The sequence below is a fragment of the Colias eurytheme genome, chromosome 2, assembly GCF_061535395.1.
Source record: "Colias eurytheme isolate Ceu_HAF_F1 chromosome 2, ilColEury1 Martin Lab GWU primary, whole genome shotgun sequence".
Classification (NCBI taxonomy): Eukaryota; Metazoa; Arthropoda; class Insecta; order Lepidoptera; family Pieridae; genus Colias; species Colias eurytheme.
In genome coordinates this window covers 8,879,282-8,906,604 of record NC_142981.1, presented here as the reverse complement: position 1 = coordinate 8,906,604, position 27,323 = coordinate 8,879,282, and the positions used below count along the sequence as shown (strand labels likewise).

General features: G+C 31.9%; 1 protein-coding gene across 2 annotated transcripts; it reads right to left on the bottom strand.

Moving 5' to 3' along the window:
* Nucleotides 1-114: 114 nt before the first annotated feature.
* LOC149910566 (tyrosine-protein kinase transmembrane receptor ROR2-like) lies at nt 115-25,320 on the bottom strand. Of its 2 annotated transcripts, none has more exons than XM_090115136.1 (8): nt 24,969-25,320; nt 3,968-4,049; nt 3,664-3,819; nt 3,339-3,439; nt 2,617-2,820; nt 2,230-2,452; nt 1,636-1,794; nt 115-1,465 (listed from the first exon to the last, which is right to left on the bottom strand). In XM_090115136.1, the coding sequence occupies exons 1-8, from the start codon at nt 25,026-25,028 to the stop codon at nt 690-692; spliced, it is 1,761 nt and encodes a 586-aa protein (XP_089971262.1). In that variant the 5' UTR covers nt 25,029-25,320; the 3' UTR covers nt 115-689. The 2 variants fall into 2 exon arrangements, with proteins under 2 accessions (XP_089971262.1, XP_089971269.1); XM_090115143.1 differs by having other exon boundaries at nt 2,230-2,398; nt 24,969-25,319.
* Nucleotides 25,321-27,323: the final 2,003 nt, after the last annotated feature.

Sequence of the window (27,323 nt, the reverse complement as noted above, 5' to 3'; positions counted from 1 at the left end):
AAACCATCCTCGTACTTCAAGGAATATAATAATAAAAGAATTATCGAAATCGGTTCAGCCGTTCTCGAGTTATGCGCTTACCAACACATTTTGCGATTCATTTTTATATATAAGATAATATCTATAATATTACATACCTACCCATAAATTTAATATTAAAACGTACAACTATACAAATTAAGTATAAATAAATATTTTTTACCCGCAGAATCAACGTAATAGGTAATGATTAAATTATATTGATTATTTAGGTACCTACATATTAATAATTTTATATCGATAATATAAACAACACAATTTTACAAAGTACTGTAGCCTAAAAATACAATTATTTATATAAATTTCCATATCCAAATTATCCAATGAAATCATTTCTAGTAGATAAGCATAGGTATATAATTTTTTGGTAATGCTATGGCACATTTAATAGGTACATTAATATACGTATACCTACTCGTATTTACTGGTACTATATCTCATACACATACAATTCATATTTAACTATATTATATACAATATCACACTAAAATAGTTGAGTATTTCCTCCACAAACATCTCGTTGCGTTACACGATTAACAGTCAAAATGTTCAATATTCTCACGAGATGAAAATGTGAAGGTTGTAAAATTTTGGGCTGCCAGGGGCGAAGTGCGTGGCACATACTGAGACTCTGGTTTTAAAGCTGGACGTCAGGTGTAGTCGTCAATGTCCTCGTCTTCACTGGAATCCGAATCGGGATCTAAGTCGGGAAGTGGTTTTAAATATTCTGCATTGCACGGCGGTTTAGTTGGAATTAAATATCCAGTTGAATCTTGAGGCGGAGGCGGAGGTCGGGGTAATCTTATTTGAGTATTACTTCCACTTGCCGCTGCGGCTACTTCTAGTTTTCTACATATTTCATCAAAGCCGATCCTATTTCGAGGATCTGTTGCCCAACATTCCCTCATTAGCCTGCAAGCGAATTGCGGGCAGTCGTCCGGAGGAACCAATAATATTCCGTTGATGATACGTTTTGTGGCATCGTCATTATTACATCCATAGTATGGTTGTTTTCCACGACTATAAATTTCCCAAAGCACAACTCCGTAAGACCAGACATCGGATTCATGAGTGAAGCGTGCATAGACTATACTTTCTGGTGACATCCACCGGACTGGCATCGGTCGTTCGCCACCCATTTTGTAATAATCACACGTGTACACATCACGAGACATGCCAAAATCAGCTATTTTAACTGCTAGATTTGCTCCCACTAAGCAATTTCTAGCTGCTAGGTCCCTGTGGACAAATCTTTTTGAAGCTAGATATTGCATGCCATGTGCGACTTGTAGGGCTATGTGAAGTAATGCTGCTTCAACTAAGGTAGGTCCAGCCCTCCCGCCGCCTCTGGATCCTCTTAGAACTCCTGCTAAGTCTCCCCACTCCATATACTCAAATACCATCCAAGGACTAGCGTTTATATCATCTGGAAAAAGAAGTTATAAATTATGGTAAGTATGGAAAATACAAAAAGAGAGGCTTTGATTTTTGAAATCAATCGAAGGAATATACTAACTAATTGCGTGAGTAAAGATTAATAATAATTTTGACGATACGCTATTATTTAAAAAAATGCAAAATTAATAAGAATATTACCTCTATACACTACTCCAACTAAGCTCAAAATATTTGGATGTCGGAACGCGGACATTATGGACACCTCTCTGACGAAGTCTTCTTCTGCACTGCGACCGGCACTCTCTTTCAATACTTTTATAGCTACAACTTGTTCACCATTGCTAATACGCAGAACACCTGAAAGTCGAAGAATTATTAACACGTTAATTGTTATATCTATCTGATAACTAAAATGCTCTTTTATCTACTCATGAAATAAGTAGTACCTACATGATTATAATCTTTCAATTTTTTTTTGAAATGATTACAATCTTTCAAATGTTTAACAAACCTTTTATGCTTTTACAACTAAACTACAGCACCGAATTTGATGAAATTTGTAATTAAAATAGGTGAAAACATAGGATTTTTGTAAAATGATTTTTATAAAAATAAGTATCATATTATGTTTTCAAAGAAGGAAATCCTTATATGATATACATAGGTTCCGAAGGTACATATAGGTACATAGGTACGAATCCTAGTGTCGAACATATTAACGGGACAAGAGTCAAGAGATTTTTTAAGGATTTCAATTATGTAAATGAATGTTTAATATTTTTATTAATTTACCTTTATGGACTTTCCCGAAACATCCTTCTCCAACTTCTTCTAGGAATGTGAGGGCACTACGTTCCAGCAGGGTGACCTGTGGCTCGTTGGCTTCACTCGCATGGATCGGCGCCGGCGACCCCGGCGCTGACGCCAGCGAAGCCACCGTCGCCGCTCCGCACACGCCGTACTGCGGGTTCGTTATATACCGTTCAGCAAGCAGAGGCTCGCCTGGTCGTACACGCTACAAACATAATGTATACTAAGCTGACAATTGCAAAGCGACGTCAACCACGTATGACTAAGGTGACGAGATTCAGTGAGCATTCAATCGGGTGTTAGTATGAGAAATGGAATGAAAGTTGTTAGATGTAAAGCTGAAGCTGACGTGATAAAGTTTCTTCCTACCGGTTTTACTTTGCCATCGACGTTGCATATTCTTTTTCTGAGGTAGAAGATAACGATCGGTATGAGGATCAATAGGAAGCAGCCAGCGACCATGCTCACGATGACTGGGGCGCTAGCACTGGCATGGATTCCTGAGCCGATGAACGAAGGGTCGGTTCCCGTTGTTGCAGGAAGTATTTCGCTACTCTCCAGAGACTTGGCTCCCTAAAAAAATATTTTATAATATTAATACTATATCTATTAGTGAAGGAACCATTTTTCCATTCTCAATTATCGTAGGTATTGAGTGACCTATTTTCTCTTAATTTGGCGAACGGCGAAGTGACGGGTCGGTATCAAACGTTATCACGATTGAATGAATATTTATCAGTGACCATGGAAAAACACTGATTTCATTTGTATCCCATCCCGTCTGTCTGCCAGAAAGCTTTTAATAAAGTGCTTGAATGCCAGAAAAAATAACCATTGTTTAACATTCGTTTGTTCTCGAAAAATTCTACTCAGCTAATAATATATTTATTGTATTAATTTTATAAGTATTGTTTATACCTTACATCATCATACATACATTTGAATATATGTAACATTGTGTACATACAGGGCGTAAATAAAGTGAGGTAGGGTTAAAAAACTATTCTCGTCCTAATCGCAGTGTTTGTATAAGACAACATTGTAGCATGATAGATAAGATGATAAGATATAATAGTGATGGATTGTCTTACTTGTGCCGGGGCCGCTGTCGGCGGGAATCTGGGGCCTGTCGCATTTGACGGTCTCGACGGTGGGATAACGTTGTGGATTGCTTTGCTTTGCGTTAGTGGCACTGGAAGTTGATAGATATTCTTAAACCTCTTTAAGTTACAAAAATATATTTTTAAAATTAGTAAATATTTAGTCATATTCTTTGTTTTCTAAATAAGTAATTTGAAAGTGAATTAAAGCTTATTTATGCATGTTTTCAATTCTTCAAAGATATAGGTACTTTGATGTAAAACGGCAAAGGGATAATATGAAAACAAGATTTGAAAAACCAATGTATTTCTTTACCTGTACTTCTTGGACAGGCTTCTTCTTCTCCTTCTCTTACTAATTGCCCATTTGAAGTACAAACGCAGTAGTGATAGGTATTGTTAAACGCCTGAATACAACCAAAATCTGGACCACCGCATGATGATGATTCACAACCGCCGGGGATAACGCTTACTGAAATCATTACGTCACCATAAGCAAAATTATATTTACCTAATCTTTCAAAAAAGACTGATTTTTTTTAATTAAAAAAATACTCTACACTCTTCTGCATATAAAACTAAAAAAATAACGAAGCTTCAAATAATAAATGTAAACTTACTGGTTGTGTTTTGAATGAAAAGTTTAGGGCGCGCTTCCTCTCGAGCCACTCGTGCCCGCTTTTCTGATTTCTGCCGCTGCGTCTAAAAGAAAATAAATTTTATTTTATTTTTTGAAATGGAAATGAAACTATCAGTAATAATAATTTAATGTGGCAATAAGCCGATTTTAACTTTCTATTAGTTGAACTATAAGTTATATAAAGATGTCGACGACGCGACGTAGCCCGTAGGTGCAAATTGCAATATCTTCAATATTGGTTTACTTCAATTACATATTGAGACATTGCGTATATTTCAATACAAGTCTAGTAAATGTTTGCTTATAGAGAGACACTAAATTATGTAACTATTCTACAAATTTTCTCTGAGTCGTAGGTTTATTACGTAGGTATCTCGCGTAAATACCGTATTTCCCAAATCATAATCTTTTTATTCATTCCATTCATGTTTAAGAATGAAAATAAATTGATTATGCAGATTGTCATTTTGTAGAGACTTTGACACTATCCTCCTAAGAGGAGGAAAATGAAATATATTAGAAATTGATAATAATAATATAGTGAGTGTATTCTCTGCATAAATCCTAACTTTATTCGACTACATATAGCAATGTGTGTGAGTGTGTGTGCATATTCGGTTCGAGAAGAACAAGGTTGCTTTGTATAAAATGCTTTCAGGAAGCGTATAAGTGAGGCGTACCTACTCGTATACGTTACATGTTCACGAGAAATTGAAGCTCAGTTACACATTGAATTTTAAACTCATCTTTATGCCGGAGATTACGCTCATTTCAATATAAATTCAAAAATACCTAGGTATTATAAATTCTATAGAAATTCGTTATTTTAAGGCTCAATTTGCCGCCGTTCGTTATTTTAAAGCTTAATTTACATATTTTTGAATAATGTTGCTTCACTGTTAATTCTTCCATTTATGTTTGGTTTTCAAATTATAAAAGACTATATTATTATGAAAGTATATTATTATATATGAGAAAAAAGATGAATGATTTGTTCTTAGTGACACGTGGACTTTATTATCAATAATAGAATATCCATATTAGATCAAAAATATAGAGCTTAAAAGAAAAATGATAACTAAAAAGGAACTACCCACTTAATGTAGAGCAAGCGCGAACTACGGTATTATATTATGTATAATGTAAATACGAAATATTTGTGTTAAAGTTAAATTGGAACAGGGAATGTCCAAACAATGTTACAAACGCTACCTTACGCTAGTAGAAAATATATTTATATATATTATGATACACATGCAAGTAAACAATGTATTCCTTAGAACGCATTAAAAATACCTCTACACGACCTCATCGTGGACCTTGCTACCCGCTGTCCATGCCAAATAACGTTTAACAGGAGATTCATGCTACTAATTAGAATAAATTAAAATATTAATTAACCAACGCGTTCAGAATATTGATTTATTTCCCATGTCAGTAAATACCACGTTTCTATTGCATTTTACAGATTTATGGAAATCTTCATTAGGTATAGAAATAAGTGTTCTACCTATTCTGAATGGATTAAATCATGGTTGGTGGCTTGAAAAAATAAAAATAAACTTTTAATATATTATAATTCTGTCTTAAATACGTAGTTAAAAGTAGCTCTTGGATAATTTTCACAACACTTTGAACGTCTTATGAACATCTAAGAAGCACATTATATAATTAAGAATTGCGTTATACCTATATTAAATTGTATAGTTGTTTTATCTGGAGCGTTTGAGATGTTCAATGTAGTTATTTTGGACATCTTATCGTAGAGCATGGCCGCACTCTGGCGAGCCCGACGTTACGATGTATCATCATAACAAACATAATGAAATATCGATAAACCATTACTTTACAATAACAACTCGAATGATTCTTTAAAAGATCTCAACGTAACTGATTAGGAATGCAATTTACATCATCCATCTTTACTAACGAGCATTACACAACAGTACATCTCGACGTGTCTTGTTAAGTCTTGTACATTGTAAATCAAAACCTGACAATAAAATTAATCCTACATAAATAGTAATACAATATTTCTTAACCATTATAATATTAACTGAAACGAACGACGTTATTTACAAATAGGGCACATTCAGAGGTCTTGACACGTAGGTAAACAACAGCCTAATATATACTTTGATAGGTACTATTATTTATTCTGTGTCAATATCTAGCTCAATATCCTCTGATTCTTTTTTAAATCACGCATTCGCCTACGTATAGTGTCGTGTATTAATTGACGATCTGAAGAGATTTAGATTATGTTTGCCCTCATGAAATTGCTAATTCGCATGGATTTCTGGGAATCCCGCGTGGAATTGTTGCTACTGGTTATACAAGCTCGTCCTTTATTATACCTGTTGCTGAACATTATAGGTGATTCAGGTTTGCAACCTCGCGAAAAATCATAGTGGTCTAAGTTCAAGATATCATATTAAATCAGGTTTTCAGAGGCAGCCAAACAAAATAATAAGTATTTTATAAAATCATAGAGTTATGTCTTTATACGCTATGGAAGTTTTAGGTTCACTGAATAATTCTTATGTTTACTAAATAATTATTAACAATGATATTATGAATCTTCGAACACCGTAACTCATGATTTACCATACACGTGAACAAATGCAGACTTTTTAACTCGGTAGTAAAATCAATTTTATGGTGCACAATAAAATTTGGTAACACATAAAATGATATCTGGAGCTTTGGGAAATAAATTTATTAGACGTAACTTATATTATCGATTGATAAACTGGCACAAATGGAGTACATTAGAACATTTTATATTCTTTTTATCGTCTTAAATATGATATAAGATGCTTTTTAGTGGCAACTCAGAGCTATATGTATATACAATATCAGACAAAGTGAATCAAGTTAAAAATTCAATATTGAATCGTTTTTAACAACATTTATTACCAGCGAAAACATTTAAGTATATACTTGTCATGTCATATTTGAATATTTGACGCATTTTATGATAAAATACAACACAGCTAAATAGCAAAGTCGAAACATAAAGCCTAAGCGAGTATTGGTAATGTAAATCAGTGTAACTAGAAGTTATTTTGTTATTCAAGCTATTACATGTAATAATATCCGTGTTCTTAAGCTATAGTCATGGTGTATTGCACAATAAACAAGCATTTATCTAACGGGCATAGTTAACGAGACGGTTATTGTGGTCGAAGTAAAATGTGATCGATACGGATCAGTATCATTGCACAGAGATGGCGTCAGATTGCAGCCTCAAGCGATGCCAGCTGAATTTGTAATAATTATTTAATGTATTGTGCCATTCTCTAAAATGAAAGGATTATTAATAACAATATACTTAAATGTATATTACAAAATATTATCTAAGGAATATGTTAACGACACAATAATTATAGATAATAACATAATCAGTACAGTATACAAGTGAATTGTAGGCAAAGGTTTAGGTCTTAATGTTCTTCCAACCAGTTTAATGAAGAAAGTTTTGTTCCTGTTAACGTTTAATCCAAGGGCTAATGCTCAGGATCTCAGAAAAAAAAATGGGTATATAATTTATAAACTGCAAGTGTTGCTTTTTCAATGAAAATTAACAATTGTAGCGCCAAGAATGGGAATAGATTTGCCATTCTAGGCTCTAAAATCTTATTTAGTCCATCGTCCAGTGAGTTGAGGCGGCGTGAGACGTGTTCCGCTCACGCCGCCCCATGATGTCAGAGCTGGCGGGCTCATAGTTTGTGTTGGCCTGGAGACGGGCAGCTGCTGATGGGGTCACGGAAGAATTCTACCTATACCCGTGGCCCCGTCGTTGATGCGGCTAGACGGAACACAGTGGGGTTTTGGTCGGTAGGAATCCGACATAACCCACGGCCCTTTCCCCAGAGGCCGTGGGTATCTATGCAAGATTTCCCCACGTAAAAAAAGGCTCTACAATCTTATGTTAATTTATCTTAAAAATATTATTTTTTATTTCATTTATGAGTATGTATATGTATAACTTTTAGTTTATTTTTAATCGATCTAGTAAAATTTATTAAGGACACAGCTTATCGTGAAAGTGGGCATTTTAATAAATAACAATGATTTCCATTTAATATCTAGGTATTTATAATAAGGGTTGCTCCATTAAAATCAAAACGTTATTCGGACAATACATCATTTCCCTTTCAGCTTTTGACAGTCTATTTAATATAATCAGAGGTTTATTTCTAACGCCCACACTGGCCACTTGTTAAATTGCGATAGTTAAAGCTTCTTAACGATAGCCTTAAGGTGTAGTTAAATCTGTAGATGTATTTTTAGCCTTTAGATATCTTCCTTTTGTTTCGAACAATACACGTGCTGATTAGACAAATATTATCCTTTTGTTTCAATCTGTGGTTTCAATCATATAGGTAATATAAATCAGTAGTAGGTAAGTAATTGTTTCTTCCCATTTTTGATGTTATTGTTTCCTGGCATATGAAATATCGAAGACAATACATTATGGCTAGATAACTATTGACCTTACTCGTGATAATAATATACATATAGGATAATGAAGCTCCATTTCTCTTTTATTACGAAACAGTTTTATAGATATCAACAATTTATTGATATAATTAAAAATTATGAGCAACTGTATAATGTATATTTATTATAATGTGAACCAGTTAGATGATTCGTTTTTATTACAAGAGGATAATATTGTCTAGGATTGTTTATGAATATATTTTGTGAGGAAAACTTTAATTCGATAAACAAATATTTACCAAATTGAAGAATAATAACTAGCGGATGTAACATCTTTAAATAATTTTTAAATACAACAAGTAGCGGATACCAATTTTAAATTATACTTCAATGATTAATGGTATCGTTTGGACGTCATCAACATTAATAAGAGTGACGTTGAGTAGCTCGGTAAAATGGTGAATGGCTCACTTCCTTGGAATCATAATTTGATTATTGTTACAGGTCATGTCAGGGAATTCTATGAATAGGAACAAAAGAAGTGGGAAGGATTCGGGTTGAGGAGAGTGGGGCCGGACCGTCTGCGTACACCTGGCGGAGCGCGGGCCGATCATTAAAAATGTTTATTTAAAAATCCGACCGCTTAACGCTGCCATAGAGTAGACGACAGTGGAGCATCCCTTCATTTATTTAAATAAATATAAACGGTTTCTTGCAGGCGATAAGATGTTTTCGAATTCATTGGGGCAATATTATTATTTGTAAGTAGGTATGTACAACATAACAAGACATAGCGATCGATTTATGTGAAGAGATACCTACTCTATACTTAGGTACTATTTAGCAAATTATATATATTTCATTAACATCAACAATATATTGAGAACTTTAAACGTTGAAGGTAAAAATATACAATACAAGACGAGCCCTTAATTTGTTGTTTTGTTTATCTTATCAGAATAAATCTATCAGCGCTCTCGATAACATTTAGAGAGCTTCTGTTAATGCTGGCTACCTACAACAAACTATTTGTGCAATGTTATATTTTCGAGAGAACGTGCCGTATTTGTTAAATCACTTCACAGTTTTCAAATATGTCCTATTGAAAGCTACAAAAATAGTTTTGTAGTTGAACTGGACTGTCAAAACACGGAATCCTATAATGTCTCCGCCGCAGTCGAAGAATAATCCCTGAAATGTTTATACAGCAATAAAGGCGCTTAAAGCACACTAAACTATGACATAAAAAGTTTAAAAAGCTCTCAGTAGATCAAACAAGATGAGTGGTGTCGGTCGACAGACGGCATGGTGTCGGGTTACAGGCGGCGGGTCGCATTTGTCCCAAATAATAAACACCAGATTGGTGTCAAAATGAACGCTTTATTATCTCATCAATCCGTGAACCTACAACTCCTTATAATATAAACGTTTCTTTTCAGCAAATCTTCTGCAAAGGTTAACACGGCCTTTAATAAATTGTATGGCTACATCGACCGTAGTTTCATCTTACACTTAAAATGTTTAAGATTTATTGTAATGCAATTCGACATACAATTGTATATTGTGGTTTACGAAATGGCTTATAGCAGTTTATGTTACAATAAAACTCAGCACAGATTATTTTGGTGCTGCCCTGATTTTCTCTTAATATAATGACTGCACTTGTTGTTTATTTGGCAGTTATATGTGCGAAATGAACGTTTAGCAAATAGAATTGCTTTAACGTGAAATATATTTATAGATTTAAAACTGGATTAAAGGGCCATTGTTTTACGCTGTTTGTAGCGAGTACAAATACGGACTGATAGTCTGTTTGGCCTATATACATCCTATATATATTGAAATGTATGTAGTGTTTTCAATTAAATTTATTAAAATTGTTGAGTTCATTGAAATTAAATACCTAATACATTATAATAAATTTTATAAAATAGCAATAGTATAGTGACCTAGCACTCATGCTCATAGTTAAGGACACCCTATTTAAGGCCGTCAGATTCTAGGACATAGGACATTCTAAGGACAGATAACTGTTCAATAGAAGGAAGGCGTGATTAACGGTAAGAGTGAAGTGATAATATGCCTATGTGATTTTTGCCTTATCCATAAAACTTTTTCATTAAAATTTTTTAGTAGCATAACTTGTTGTGGCTTTTCCCTTGAAAATGGATACTTAGATAAGAGATAGGTATATGGACTTAATTATAAGTATCTCTTCCATTAGCTACCTAGTCTTATGGCTTTTTCAAAGTGTAGATAAAAATCTAAGTAAGTGTACTAAACTTTTATTTTACATTACTCCAGTCTCCACAGTACCTAATATAAACAGTAATTATCGACCGTAATCTTCTTATATATAAAAATGAATCGCAAAATGTGTTGGTAAGCGCATAACTCGAGAACGGCCGAACCGATTTCGATAATTCTTTTTTTATTATATTCCTTGAAGTACGAGGATGGTTTTTATGTAGAGAAAACGTAAATATGTACCACGGGCGAAGCCGGGGCGGACCGCTAGTAAACAAATACAAATGTAGCCAAATGAATATCCTGTATCCAATGATTATTTTGATTTCAATAATAATATTGAAATCAAAATAATTATCAAAATAATCATCATCAATCAAGCGTATAAAAACAAGCTATCAAAAAATACAAGGGAAATAGGAAGTTATACTTCCGGAATTCACACAATTTCGTTTTCCCAAATTAGTCCTAAATGGTTTCCTCTCAAAATGTAAATATCTTTATTTGAATTATACGATTTATCAAGCAATATGGTTCATCACGTTCGCTCATAATTTTAATCAATATAGAAAAAATGTGAAAATTGCTTTTCCTTCATTTCACTCTGATCGAAGCTTATAGTTATATTTGGACATAGGTAAACTTTTTCAGTAATAGAATTTTCGTGAAAAACCGTCTCTATAATCTTATTCCAGGTCACCCTAATACTTTCATTTTTACCCAAGCGTGATTTAATATAAGTGTAAACATTTCTGGGGTGTAACAATATGTATGATTTAAAATTATTGAGAGTGTCTGCGGCACTGGGGCTTAATGCGGAAACAAGCATTTGGAACATCCGAACTGACTAGGTGTGTATTCAGATATAGCACCCGCATATGCTATTTACCTAGACCGAATTAAAGTTCAAGGCCCAATAATAGTGTTAATGTACGAATATTCGAATTTAAATTTGCAAACAAAACAATGAAAATACCTTATACAATAAATAGGTACCTTATATTTGTTACCTCGCTTGCAATAGTAATTATTCGCTAGAGCGGAAAGAAATTAAATATTAGGTACTATCTAAATATTATAAAGGTTTTTGCAAGGTGTTTTCGGCAAGCCTTCTTTTGTAACGACATGGTAACGACGTTATATTTTAAGAAACAATTTTTATTATAATGTTAAATTACGTCTCGCTAAATTTATCGATAACTTCATAGACATAGGTCACATAGTATGAATTTTCGCTGTCTTTATTGTTATTCAACCCCTTTCAGTTGTTCGTTTTTATGTAAGAAAAACCTTCACAGCTAAAGGTGGACAACTACTTTCAAATAATGTAGAGTAGAGGATACAAAAAGATTTAGTTCAGGTTGTTTCGGACATCTGTCGCCTCTAAAATTGGAATTCTTGTTATAGCAGTAATGGGTAATATTCGAATAGGTATGAGAATAATCGTAGGTGTTGGGCGTTGATCTACAAATCTCTCGACCCACATGCTTATCACTTCTAATTAGACGTTGCAACGTAACCAATAACGTTGCATATCTCATTACGCAATGCATTTGGTTTATTTGTAGTGGCGTTTGCACTTGAAAACGTTCAGTATTAAGATAGATTACCGCCAATAACTTGTAGTAGGTATATCTGTATGTATTTGACTATAAATTTCAGCAAATGATTTGTTTTATTTGTATTAAATGAGAAAGCCAACGTGATGCGCTGAAAACATAAAAATTGGGCATTGGCCCAGTTTGTTAGAATAATTGTTGTAAGGTATTATAATAACGTAGTAGTTAATTTTTTTCTGTTGAAAATGCCAATATGCTGTTTATATTTGGAAATTTAATATATTAATTAAATCGTTGCTTATATAATTAATTAATTATGCTTACGCTCTATAATTTTATATTGATCATCAGATATAGCTTATTGAGTGTGTTACTCAATTAAAATAAACCTTCATAAACATTAAGCGTTTCATCAGAAACTCGATATTATCTTATTTCTTTCTCAAAGGTTCCAAAACAATTTAATCAGTGTCTAAGTTACGACGTCTTTTTCTTATAAATGGATAGAAAAATTCATTCCAACTTGATTGATTTCTAAAACCTTATATTTTACGTGAGAAAAATGTTCATTGGAAAATGGTTTAGAAGCAATTTGCTTGAAGTCTAAATCATGCTTTGTCAAAATAAACTATATGTATGATTTACCACCCTTATCTACCAATTACCATAGGTAAACAGGTAGGTTTAGTTTAAAACAACGTCTAGTCTAGCCTACTCTACCTCATCTTATAATTACCTATTAGTAGGTATATATATTGGATGATTTTTGATAAATAATTAGGTAGGGATACCTAACTAAGTTAATTCATCTTTTGTTGGTTAATAAAATGCAAATGCAAATATTCCTCTTATGAAAACCAGTCTTACTATTTGTGTAACATCAATTATTAAGATTTGACATTTTCATTACCAAAATCGAATCGATAAAATATTGATAAGAACTATTAGCGGATAACAGCGGCAAAAAACATAACTATCAACGTTGTGCCTAGTGGAAAAACTGACGAATGCCGTATGGCGTATTTCTGGGTAGTATGGTCGTTTTCGCTGTGGCCTCGCTGATAATTTGTGCAAAAGATTCAATAAAATATTTATATTATCAGCAATGATTCGGTTTGGTAAGTGGTCATGTATCAGCGCATGAGTGCTGCGGGGCGTGGGATGTTCCACTAGATACAAAAACGCGTGCGCCCTTGAGCCGCCGGCTCTCTGTTTATTCGACTGTCGTCTAGCACTTAACGCCAACGTGGATATTGGCTATTTTTGCGCGATTCACCATCAAGAAAGCATCCGCTATTAGGCAAAGTACCTATAGGTTCAGATTGAACCATCAATAACGAATGAAATTAAAAGGTTTAAATTTTAATGTCAGAGCATCAAATCATGATTGTAGTTAGATACCTATGTTAGGTAGAGAGTAGAGACGCGGACGGTTGGAGGAAAATTTACCTATGTTCTTTCTCATCACATTTTTCTTCTGTAAGTAAAATCAATAGGTATCTGGATTATTACTTGTTATGAATGTAAGTAGCTTAAATATGATTTCAAGAATCGATGTACTTAGTCTTTAATATAAAGTGTTTTTTTTTCTTAATATAAAACATTGTCTTTAATTTCATAACCAAAAAAATAAAAAGTAACTCAAAGCTTTATTAATTTGCTATATAAAATATTTTACTCGTAGATACGTAACTAATTAAATTTCCTTTTTAGGAAAAGTATCGTTAATAATAATTGTATTGCTTCTAAGAACAAAACATTGAAAAAAAATCCGATTTCTATTAAATTCTGGGGTTATCGCGCTATAACTAAAAAAAAAACAGAATAAGTACAACCCACGATACAAGTTTTCGATACAAAACCAATAACTGTTAACAAACATCAATTCAATGTACATAAAGAGCTATTGAGTATTGTGGAAGAAAAACGTTAAGAATGTGCAATTTATCCATATATAGTGGTCATGTGTACTAAGTAATGTATTTTATTCACTGCACGGAGAATAAGTGACGTTAATTAGGTGCCATGTTTCGTGAAACCCACGTTTTTATATAAAACTAAAGGCAATGTTTTATCGCAATTACTAAGGCTTTATTTGCGCGAAATTCCATTATTTATAGTCTGGTGTCCGATGAAGGAAAGTTTGTATTTATGTTATTTATTGCTTTCAGAGAACCAAGTAAATGTCACCAGTTTTTTTCTAGATATTATGAAGGTGTCTTTTATATACCTACCTACTTATATACATATATACACTGTTTCAGGTGAAAGTTTGCAAAATTCAGTAGGTATCTAATGACGGGTGTAATTTTTTTATTTGTACCTAGATGCTCCATGATATAAGGCATCTTATTTCAGCCTGTAGTTTTTAAATACGTTTTTTATTTCATATACATAACCTATGAGTGGGCATAGAAAGCATTGTTTAATCGAGGTCTGTTATAAAAACGTAAAAATAAAAAGTATGTTAAACGCATAATAAAAGTTTTATTTATGTTAAAATGAGGTGTGAAATAAATATAGGTATGACACTTAAAACAAAAACAATGTTTCTTTTTCCGTTCAGGTTTATAGTCACCATAAAAGTTAGTGTCTCGATAAAGAACTTTAGCATGAACCGGATCTATAATAATTAATAAGAATTAAATGAAAGTACTTGGTACTTAAATGTTAGTAAATGAGTATGTAGTAGGTATGTACTTCCACATTTTCATCGATAAGGCAATGCAGTTTTCATATTTTCGAAAAAAAAGGACCCGCGCAGATATATAGCGAAACACAGCGCATTTTTCGCTGTCAAACTATTATCGACATTGTTACGAATAAATAATTAATACTTATTGTTTAAACAATAGAAAGCCTTAATTATATTTTTTTATATAAGTTAAATTAACCTACCTACTTACATCGCTCTTAAACAAATCACGAGCTCATAATGAAAAATATGCCTTTATTAAAAATATATATTTTTAAAATATAACATATTAATTTACCAACTAAACTGAAATATTGTAATTCTAAAGAGTATAAATCACGTTAACCTCGGGGTCAGAACTCAGAATATACCGAGTTACTATGAACGTGGTGTCAACGGAAAACAATACTCTCAAGTCTCTACTTCTCGGTTACTTACATTTCTTCGAGACATAACTATTATTATTTGCCATTTTAAATAATAAGATGAAGAAAACTATACCTACTAATACATAATACTATACATTATTCTCTTATGGAGAAGTCTAATCGAACACTTAATAGATGTCGTCTCTTTTTCTTCAACACATTAAATTACATAAACTTCTTTATAGCAAAGCATATTTGCATAAAACTTCCTCGTTTCTTAACACATACATATATTTTACTTATAAGTCTTATAACTGAAATCGCTTAAATATATCTTTAAAATGTTTATGGTGGGTCGTCGAGACACCGTACGCTCATGATTTATTGAAGGCATTAAAAATCATCGTATAACTTATGTTTGTCATCGTCCTATTATCATTGCTAGTTATAAATAGTTATATAACATGGAACTTTGGAAGATGTTTTACGGTCCCAACATTATTTATTTTTACACTTCGTGCATTTTTATGGCGAAGATATATGATGAGATTAACTATAGGTTAATCAGTGGCATTTAAGAATGTTCCTTATTTCTTATCTTTTACATAAGTATTGTATATAATAATAATACAAAATTAAAAAAAATGCTAAAGCTCGAAAATTTGGCTACCTTTTTTTATGGGCTCCTAAATAAAAATATTTTTCTTATAAGTACAAAAGTAACAGAAAGTTAAAAACTGTTTGTTTACAACTTCCACAAGTTCAATAGTAGGTAGTTGGAGATGAAGAATAGGTATAGGTCCGTACGTTTAAGTCTGCGACTTGAAGACACTCGTGTGTCTTCACTATGTGTCTGTGTTATCTGTAGTTTATCTGAAGAACGTGACCTCTATTATCTCTGGACACCGCCCGCCCATCTCACAGCGATCAGTCCAATGCAAATAAATATATGTGAGCAAACGAAACCATTCATTTGGAAATGCCGAATTGTCTTTTGATTGCTTATAATCCACAAAGACCACCTTGAATATTAATTTATTAATCGATCTTGAGATAAAGATTTTTACGTTTTTCAGATTTTTTATGTTTGTATGTATGATTTACTGTGAATTGATCGGTGGATCCAATACGAAACTGGCAATTATAACGCCCTCACGTTATTCTGTTGTTATTGATTTATTGTAATTATGAGTGGGATTTGTATTTGGATAACTTCTCTTCAAATTACAGAAACTATAAATAGCATCTGTCTTTGCTAATTCAGCTTTTAACGGATACTTCTACTTATAAATATTTTACTTATTTTGTCTTTTTAGATTTAACGATGAATATGTCCACTAGCTTGAGGAAAAATTCCGAAATTAATTTTGAAATATTCGGTTTTCGAACCACAACTTCTTTTAGCTGTTTTTTTAGCATAAATGCTTAAAATGTAGATTAGACATTGGAGACACATTTGCTGATTCGAAGATAAAACATGAATGTGTGTGTGATAGAGGATGAACGAAGCCTCCAACGAGCAGAAGTTTAGTAAGTAGCAAGTATTGTTAGTAAGCAAGCACAAGTACTGTAAGTTTGATTCATCATTCAAACCTCTAATTGACCAATTTTTTGTATGAACTGAAGAAGAGCCGGATTCAAATTCAAAAATATAAATGAAATGATAACAAAATGACGCGTCGGGACCGGACATACCGCGAGGGGTCCGGCGGAGCAACGGCATGGCACGTGGGGCCCAAATGCAATCGGCCCGTAAAAATAAACGCATCTGATTGATCATAATAACAAGTTGGAGGTGAATGAATGAATAAAACATACCAGATACATTTCGAGATACAGAGGCATTGTAGTGCGCTATTTTTGCGTTATCCCCTTATGGTTTATTTTTCCTTACGCTAAGGTCACTTTGTACATCCATTGAGATTTAACAGTTGTTAATTTATGTGATTGTTACTTTATTTTATTCGTTCTGTAGCGCAACACTAATTTTCTGATATTATGTATAATTTATTTATTTTATGTTTTATTATATGTATTTGTTTACTTCTATAGGTTTTTTTTGAAACGGTGGTGGCTCCGTGTTTATATGAAGATTCCGATTTCAACAGAAAAGTCGGAGCATTGAGACCAGTCGAAGGTGGAAAAAATAAATAAGATTTTTATTTTTTTTGCACATTACCCAAATTATCACTGTTTGAAAATGTAATGGTAATCATCGTGAGGAAAATGGCCGAGACATGTCCAAAAATCAAAAGTTCGACAACATGTGACATCTTCCAAGCCGCACTTGGCCAGGACGATGGATGGATGTATGGTATAAAAGAGTTCTGGGTACAGTGGGAAGTGGGAACAAATAATATGATCTTGATGATGATATTTATATTCTTCATACATTTTACAGGTTAAAAACAAATCCAAAAACTAAAAATCAATAAATTTACTTCCAATAGAACATTTATTTTAATTTATTATTAAAACATCATATAGATTAGACATGCAACTATGTCCTGTCAATTTTGAATTTTGAATTTAGGTACGTCATCACTTAGGGTTAAAAACACAACCGATAATGTGTTATTTAATTTATCATTTAATATCCTATATCCTATATTTATAAATAAATCGTACTTACTCCCGAAGGCTGAAGGCAATACCTAGATCTCTTTAGTAAATTTCCATCCTTAGCTGAGACTCAGGGGATTATTGAGAACTTTGTGGTGCGCAATTTAATTGTTATTAATGATTCCCTCTAACATAATTACATTTTATAGTGCCACACAATTGGCCACACAGCATTAGTTAATTAGCATTTTTTTAATTAAAGTATTTACTATACTATACAATGTGTAAAATAGGAGGAAATAATATGATGCTTTATTAAAGTCGGCGTTCATCAATGAATTACTTAATTACGTCATATTTCTAATATACTTATTTGTAATGGAAGTATAAATTCGTTTCGCTGATATCAGCTACAAGGGTCAAAGATCTTTCGAATTCAAATATTTGTTACGGTAAGATAATGAACATAAAAGTTTGGTAAGAATGATTCGTAATTTTGGAATATTCTCCTACTGGTCGAGGCCAAATATGACTAAATTTCCAATGCTGATTCTTTGGAGACAATATTAGTTTTGAGAAAAAGATAACATAATAGTTACGTATCTACTCTTATGTCCAGGAAATTTATATGATTCATCAAGATTTTATCTAACGAAAACATTTAAACTTTTAACTGTTTATGGAAATAATATGAAGTCAACGAATCGGCGAAAAATCCTGCAAAGATCTTGATGCGAGATGTGACCTACCCAAGTAGAAACTACAGTCAATAACCTTAGTACATTAAATTGCGTGCTATGTATTCGGTACATTATCACAGATAAAATCTTAAGTGACACAATACGAACGACGCTTACTAAAATCACACAAAATAAAAAATGCTCAATTTCCTTATACCGCTTAACCATAATTCGTCTCTTAAAAACCTGTGGCAATTTAATATTAGTTTTTATTGCTAAGAGATATTTGGCCATAAAAATTATGAATGGGTTTTCATTATAAATGCAAGCTTGGCATGTTTTATTTCTATACGATTTTTAATATTCTTAGCTGTGTTCTTAGCGAAATATAAAGATATTGGTCACTATGATAAAAACGTTCTAACATCTAAAAATAGTGTCGAATCATTCATATTTAATAATATAATGCAGTGTAATAGAAATAAATTACCAATAAAGTATCAAAAATATATTAAGTATATTAATATGATACTTTAAGAATTTATTCGGTATCTACATCGTAAACCTGTATTAACGAAACCATCATGTTGTTATATATTGTTGTTTGAGGCGCATAATATAACATATTATGTTTTCAACTTATGACTTTTAAGAATTTGATAACAATTTATTTGACATGGTGGGGTCATTATTACCCGAAATAAAAATTTATCATCATGAGTGATGTATTTCTTCGAAGCTAAAGTTAAAACTTACACAAACAAACCTACTAAATAAGATTTAAATAGATAGTAATTGTTTAAATATGGCTTCAGTGAATAAATATAATACAAAAAATTAAAAGAACCTTGAATGGGAGCTGGGACAAAACTGTTATTGAAATAATGACGTACCTACTAGAAAAGTACAATTTAATGGCTGAAACTAATTAACATTTTTAGAAACCGAAAATTTGACGCGATGAAAAATCGCTTTCCAATACTTACCTACTATTCTGATGATATTGTTAAAAATTTACAATGATGGTATAAAAAATACTTCAGCCCACCGAAGCATTTAAATTCAATGACGCAAATGCTTGAATCCCATCAAAATAAAATAATGTAAATTGCACCGTTTAAACTGCATAATACATGTACCGTGTAGAAAAACTTGGTAAAAACTTTAACAAAAACGTGTTAAAAAATTCTTATAATTTACTCATGATTTGAGATGAAGATGAGAAGGAAAAGCTTATAAGCTCACTTCTTTTATTAAGGTTTTAATACTTAGTTATTACTTATCATTCCCTAAATTATTTCAAAAACAATACAATGCACCTAAATTGACGCTACGAAAAACACTTCCATTTATGCTTGTCACTTGCAAATTGACAAATGCACAATATTTGAAACGTGAAAAACAAAAGTTTAGTAAAAAAGTGAAACATTGAAATATATACAAATTTCTCTCCATCACGAATTGTGTAGTGTGATTACTCTATAATTTATATTCTTTCTTAGTTAGGTACGCTCTCCTCTGCTAGAGGTACTTTTAGCTCTCAGTGTTCAATAAAAATTTATGGATGCAAAAAGCATGTGTAGAGTGTAACAAATTACAATATACAATGTATCTATACGATTAGAAAAGTTGTGTTTGTTTCGACAAAATATAATTTGCATGGAAATGGAAACCATTTCAACTTGAATTCATATAGATAACAAATCTATTTGTACAAATAAAAGCAATTTTAATCATTATTATGACATAATTTAAAACACATTGTGTGTTATTGTGTTATTACATTAAGAATTATAGATTTATATGTTAATTATAATTTACATTTCAAATTAAATAATTGTTTCTATAATAGCTACAATGTTTCGCAGAATATAGGTACTCTTCGGTGGCAAAAAAATTATGATTGATTTTTTGAAGAAAAACTAATAAACAGTAGGATGAATTATTACTAAATACCTCTTACTGATAAAAACAATTCAATATCACATTTGCGTTGATAATAACTTCTTAAACTTTTACTCTAACCAATAAAAGATAGGCATAAAAGCTCCATAATTTGGTTATGACTAAACCTGGATAAAATAGCAAAAGACAGTTATCAGGTTTTTCTTCTGAATCATTGTTCTTATTTGTTAATAATCATTGATTAATAAACAATAATCTCATCGAGATCTTCGACGGAGGATTCTTATAAAAGTTATTGTTAGATTAAAGATAATATAAGTTAACCACACCCAACCATCACATAACTTTTATTAGATAGATTTTGGATTTTTTTTGTTAGTGTGTAGTGTAAACTAACCATAAAATGTACTTATGCTAAAATATTTACAGACATACCTTACAGTGGATGTTTTATATTTTTGTACCTACTAGCTGTAAATTCTTATAAGTATCCGTTGTTTCATCGTAGTTACAGTAGCATATTTTATTACTCTCAAGCCTCCTAACTATATCCACACTCGAAAATCATAATAACCATAACATCGCTCCGTTGCGTCTTGAAAGAAAGACCAACAAACAAACACCTTTTCGCATTATTATTTATTTTCAATTTATGACATCATAAAGATTTGATATTGTGATAAGTCTTGATCAAGTTGTTATAATTACTGATGCACAATGCATATACATATTTTAAGGCTGAAATTTTATAATTACATCCTATTAATTAAGGCTCAGGCTTAACAATAAGAAGGAGTATAATAGAAGACAATTAAAGCACCAAATACTGCTATTCAAAGTGCAAAACTTTATAAAAATAAAACTTATAAAAAGCCTTGCTTCAATTCAATTACATCGGCACTCAAGCCTTGCGAATCGTAAATTATGACCGGTGTGTCGATGTAAAGCTCCTTTATTATAGCTTTATACTTACTCTTTTATTTTAAGCCGAACTCTTATCGTGGGTAAATTAAATCATTCATTATTAGGTACCCTTTCAGTGAAATATAATAAATATTCTTTACTAAGAGAGAATATTTATTATTTAATACAATTGTTTAATAAAATATTCAATTATTAACATACTAGAGGTCCACCCCGGCTTCGGCCGTGGTACATATTTCGCAATAAAAGGTAGCCTATGTCCTTTCTCGGGTATCAAAATATCTCCATACCAAATTTCATGCAAATTGGTTCAGTAGTTTAGGCGTGATTGAGTAACAGACAGACAGACAGAGTTACTTTCGCATTTATAATATTAAGTATGGATTATGTATCTACTTTTTTTTCTAACATTATGAAAAGGAATGAATAAACTTAGGAAATAACCTCTTTCAATAAGTGTATGACAGAAGAAATAATGTTATTATTTAATATCATCTTATGATCTTATCAAACTCAAACTCAAACTCAAACATTTATTTATTCAATTAGACTTCTTCCAGAAGCACTTTTGAATCGTCATTACATTCTTTAAATTTACCACCGATTCGGAAAGCAGTATCTATGGAGAAGAACCGGCAAGAAACTCCATAGTTGCTCTTTTAAAGTCATGTCCATATACAATATAATTTTACATTACATGTTACTTACATCTAACTACATAATATTATATATTATCATAATATGCCAAAGAACTGTCCTGTTATTCTTACGCGACAACCCTCCATGGATTTTCATCTTCCATATATTCCTTAATGCTGTAGTAGGCTCTCTGAACTAATACATTTTTTAAATAAGTTTTAAATTTAACACTACTAAACTCTTTAATACTATGAGGAATTCTATTGTAAAAACGTATACCTTGGCCCATAAATGAATTTTTAACTTTAGCTAACCTATAAAATGGCATTTCAATTTTATTTCTATTCCTTGTGCCATAACAGTGTCTATCTCCTACTTTTGTGTGTAAGTCCGCGTTTTTGTGTACATGTAAAACATTATTAAATATATACTGTGATGGTACAGTGAGGATACCAATATTCTTAAAGAGATCTCTTAGTGAGTCCCGAGCACGTAAATTATATATAGAGCGTATGGCTCTTTTCTGTAATATAAATATAGTTTCTATATCTGCAGCCCTGCCCCATAGTAGAATTCCATAGGACATAATGCTATGAAAGTAACTAAAATAACTAAAATAATAATATAATATCTTATACATACATATACAGAGTAGCTGTGCTCCGCGGTTTTACCCGCAGTAGGTACTCCGCTCCTGTTGGTCTTAGTGAGATGATATGCCTTCCTCGATAAATGGGCTATCTAACACCGAAATAATTTTTCAAATCGGACCAGTAGTTCCCGAGATTAGCGCGTTGAAACAAGCTTTATAATATTAGTATAGATAAAAACGTTACGTAAATCTACGTTGTTTTATAAAATTATACCTATAAATAGTCAACATAATATCTTTTCTGTAGATACGGTCGACATGTTAAAAGAAAAATAAAATACTGAATGTTTAAAGTTGACAGAAGTTGGGCTAACTACATTATTATATTACTAGCTTTCGGCCTGCGGCTTCACCCGCTTTGTCTAAAACTTAATAAATTATATAAAACTTCCTCTTGATTCATTCTATCTATTAAAAACCGCATCTAAATTCTTTGCAATTAGTTTTAAAGATTTAAGCATACATACTACATAGGGATATAGAGATATATGTATATACATATATAGGGATAGAGAAAGCGAATTTGTTTTATACTTTTTAGTGATATAATTTGTAAATATTAACTCATAATAATAAATAATAACGCTCGGATAGTCCGAAGGTTCCTCACTCAGTCGCCCTAGACTCCGGCCGTCTGGCCACTCAGCCGGAGTTTTTTTTTCAGCACCGCCGCGAGGCGAGATACTTGCCCCCCATAATAATAATACGCCCCCCCCCCCTGCCCCCCATAATATTGCCTACGTATTGGACAAACAATACGTAGAATTCCATTATGATCTATAAATTAGATAATTAGAGACTCTTTAAGTAATATTTTCGCTTATTATCTAAGATTATTCACGGAGGCGAAATAAACTATAGGTATATAAGATCATCATTCTGTTGAGATAAAACTTTTACCTTTTACCTTATCAGACGATCATGAAGAACTTTAAGATAACATTATTGTAATCGTTGTTTCTTGTACATATTTATTTGTTGTGCATGTTAGTAATTTAACTTATATTATCAATGCGAAAGTTTGTGAGGATGAATGTATGTTTGGATGAAACTTTACAGGAATATAGGTCATCAGAATAAAACATGAGCCATAGAAATACTTAATTTTGCCTGTAAGTTCATTCGCGGATGAAACCGCGAGTAATAGCTATTGTATATAATAATTTAAGTTGTATGATTTTGTACAGTTCTGTCCTTTTGACTATGTACACAACAGTTGTTAATTTAAATATTATAAAATAAGAATTAATTAGTTATGTAAAATTGTATAAATTTAAACAATAAACATATTAAATCTCAACGTGTATTTGTCATGAAAATAAGTAGAGCTTTGATCATTCAGCACTCCCACTCTCTAACTAGAAATTTGCTACTGTTTTTCGTCCGATTAATGTGTGAGGATAAATTAATCAAAATATAATAATATTTTATCTTTCGTAGCGGATGTTTGTTATTATGTAAAAATATATTGAATGTAGGTTGCACACGGAAATGTAAATAGGGACTCTACGTGTGGGCAGACATAATATAGACTAATCAATAATCAGTGAACGTTAAAATTAAGAGTGATGTATGGATTATCTATATTTAGCGTTACTGATTTACGGCTGCGTTTGATAACGTTATAAATATTGCCGCGGGCATTTGCCTTAAAGCTACTTCAATGCAAGTCAATCGAATTTAATATAAGTACAGCTGCTTGAACAAAAAAGTTTTTAGGTCAGAATGTGGAATTAACTACTGGATAGATATTAATATTTTTATATGGTTCTTATGTTTTTATGGGCGGGACTTTTATGGATCGTACACCTGGGTTAAGGAGCTTAAAAGATATAGTGTGAAAAATTTATTAGTGTTATCATTATGTAAATAATTGCGTCGCCATCTCAATATATTTTGTTTTTCTTTTTTTTGTTTCAAAAAATGAGAGAGACTTTTTATACGAGATACTAATACAGCTTGTATATTTATTTTAATTTAATTAATAAAAGTTAAAAAGTACCTATTTTCATCCTATTGTTATCTATTGTCACTACAGAAAATTATGCAAATTATTATAATTAGCAAAAACATAGTAGGTACACACCAAATACCAACATATTGCTCATAAATATTTAAAAAGTATTTAGACTTGAAACTACTTATGAGAGATAGCTCGATACATTTCTAGTAAAAAAACGGTACAAGAAGATAATGTGATGAATTATTATTGTGCCACGTTCTCCTCATATTAATGTTTTTGCCCCGCTTCAAAACAAACTGATAAACAAATCTCGCGTCTTATCAATTCTCGAACTAACTCACCCTTCTCTTTTTACTCGGTTTTTCCGATGTATGCACGTGATTCTTCCCTCGGATATTCATTTTTATTAATTAAGTTCACTACAGTATCAATACATTTCACTATATCACAAAGTTATCAGAACATTATGTAGAGTTTATGATTTTTTAAATTTGAACGGAGTAAAATCACTAACACAGCACTTTTCTTTCGCACAAATCCGTAAGAAAGTGATTGTTCGATGCATATTAAGTAACACCGAACGTGCGTGATACTGAAAGTCCGTACGCAGTATACGCGAGTATGAGCTTGCGTAGGGGAACGTCTCGCTACGATAGGAAACTCAATTTGAGTGTTGTGGACTGTGGAGTGTGGTCCTGTGGCGCTCTGCCTGCGCCGCACGCGTCCCGCGCCCCGCCACCATCCAAATAGATCACATTGTTTGCTTTCTTCTTAATTAATTCTATTGTTTATTTCACTGTCTACACACAACAGCCAATTTTCAGCTAAATATCAATGACACGTACCTAAATCAATGTTCGATGTAAATTAAAAGTCTCTAGATAGAGATGTAGAGACATTCAATTTAAATTTTAAATCAAATAATTTTATTTATTTCATATGCCATTTTGTTTATTTAATTAATTAAATTAATATATATATATCTATCGATGAAAGGAAATAATGAACGTTTGTTTAATAATTTTCACCGCATTTTCCGGCAGCGAAGTCGTACGGTTGCTTTTAATGGGATTATTAATCATGCTGCATTTAATCGTGATAAATATGAATACTAAATAAAGTTCTCACTTACACTGAACATGTAGAAGAGTCAAATGTTAATAGGAAGAACTTTGCATAATATATTAATTGATTAAAATTATTATTTATGATTATAAATATCAGTTAAACGAGTACGTATGTATTAGTTACACAACAGTTTGTTATGATAAACCTTTGGAATCTAAGAGATGAAAATAAGATATGACGTCATAAATGCATTGTACCCAAATATTTTTTTATTAATTATTATTAATTATTTATTTAAGTAGATTATACAAATAATTTGGAAAATCCAAAAGTGCACGCCTCATAATTTTTTTTTAATAAATATTTATTAATTATTATTTTTGTTTATTTAATAACAATTAAACCACATCGAATCAGACCCTGAAAATGAAAGGGTTCTATTCCTGAGCATAGTCAAGCGTAAGAGAAAAAAAAAGACTCGATTAGTAAAGTATTTCGGTCGCTATCGTGTTAACAAGAAAAAGGATCCGCACATACAGACACACGGACGTCCAAGACAGAACTTTTTTAAACTGTTTTTTAACTAGTTTAAATAACAAAAATGACATCAAAAATATCATGAACGTTAAAAATAGTGTTTTTCTTAATATGTGTGTGTATGTATTATCTTACAAGTGCAATGTATGATACATAAAGACATTTTAAGTTTGAAAAATCAGATGTTTTGCGCGAAGTGACAGTAGTACCCACCTCAACGCTTCGCTTATGAGGCGTGCAATAATATACCAATGTTTAAAATAGGTAAACATAACTACTTATAATAAATGATAAGAACCATTATTTACTTGAACTAAAACTATGACAGCCTTCGCAAAGTCGTCATGTAACCTACAAAAGAAGTAGAATTTTCAATTTCAACATAAAATTAAATATTTGCACTTAACACGCGAGTTGCAAATTAGCATTGGAAGTAACCTGAGAATACAGGCACTTCTCACATAATTTGCCTATTGCTTAGTTCTTTAGAACGCGAAATAACAAGGTTTACATATAAATGCAGGCTACGATGGATAATTTTCACTTAGTGCCGCTTACGTCGCTATCGCTAAAAGCTAATGACTACAACAAGTTTGTAATAAACGTCGGGTTGCATTGACGCCGCATACAAATTGAACGTCTCCACCTATGTCACTTTAAAATATAAACGTGTAAAGTTACGCACTTTGCGGCATTATTTTATGGCTCATAAACACTCACGATCACTTTATTTATGATTTGGTAAAGTATTCGTTAATAATTGCTTTATTAATCAACATTCTATCTTTCATAGTATATTGAATAGGTAATTGAATAAAAAATAATTATATAAATTAAATTAGCTCTAGCCTCTATGTTGATTGTTTTTATATAAATATATTTTCATTGTTTATGAAACTTATTCAAACTATGTATTAAGCGCCAACTTAATATACAGGGTACAACAAAATATATGTATAGGTTACGATGCTGTAATGAAAACCGATATTTTCCAATAGTATATAATAATATAACACAGCTCAACAAAAAAACTATTTTTTTTTTGTTGCCCTGGATATTTCTACAGATTTATATATTTCAAGTACCCAGTT

What these genes read in the sequence shown, in the direction of transcription:
- LOC149910566 (XM_090115136.1), bottom strand. Translation starts at nt 25,028, where the DNA reads ATGAATATCCGAGGGAAGAATCACGTGCATACATCGGAAAAACCGAGT. An exon ending in CGACAGCGGCCCCGGCACAA is followed by an intron (nt 2,821 to 3,338) that starts GTAAGACAATCC and finishes ATATTTTTTTAG; the next exon opens with GGAGCCAAGTCTCTGGAGAG. An exon ending in TCGATGGCAAAGTAAAACCG is followed by an intron (nt 2,453 to 2,616) that starts GTAGGAAGAAAC and finishes TTATGTTTGTAG; the next exon opens with CGTGTACGACCAGGCGAGCC.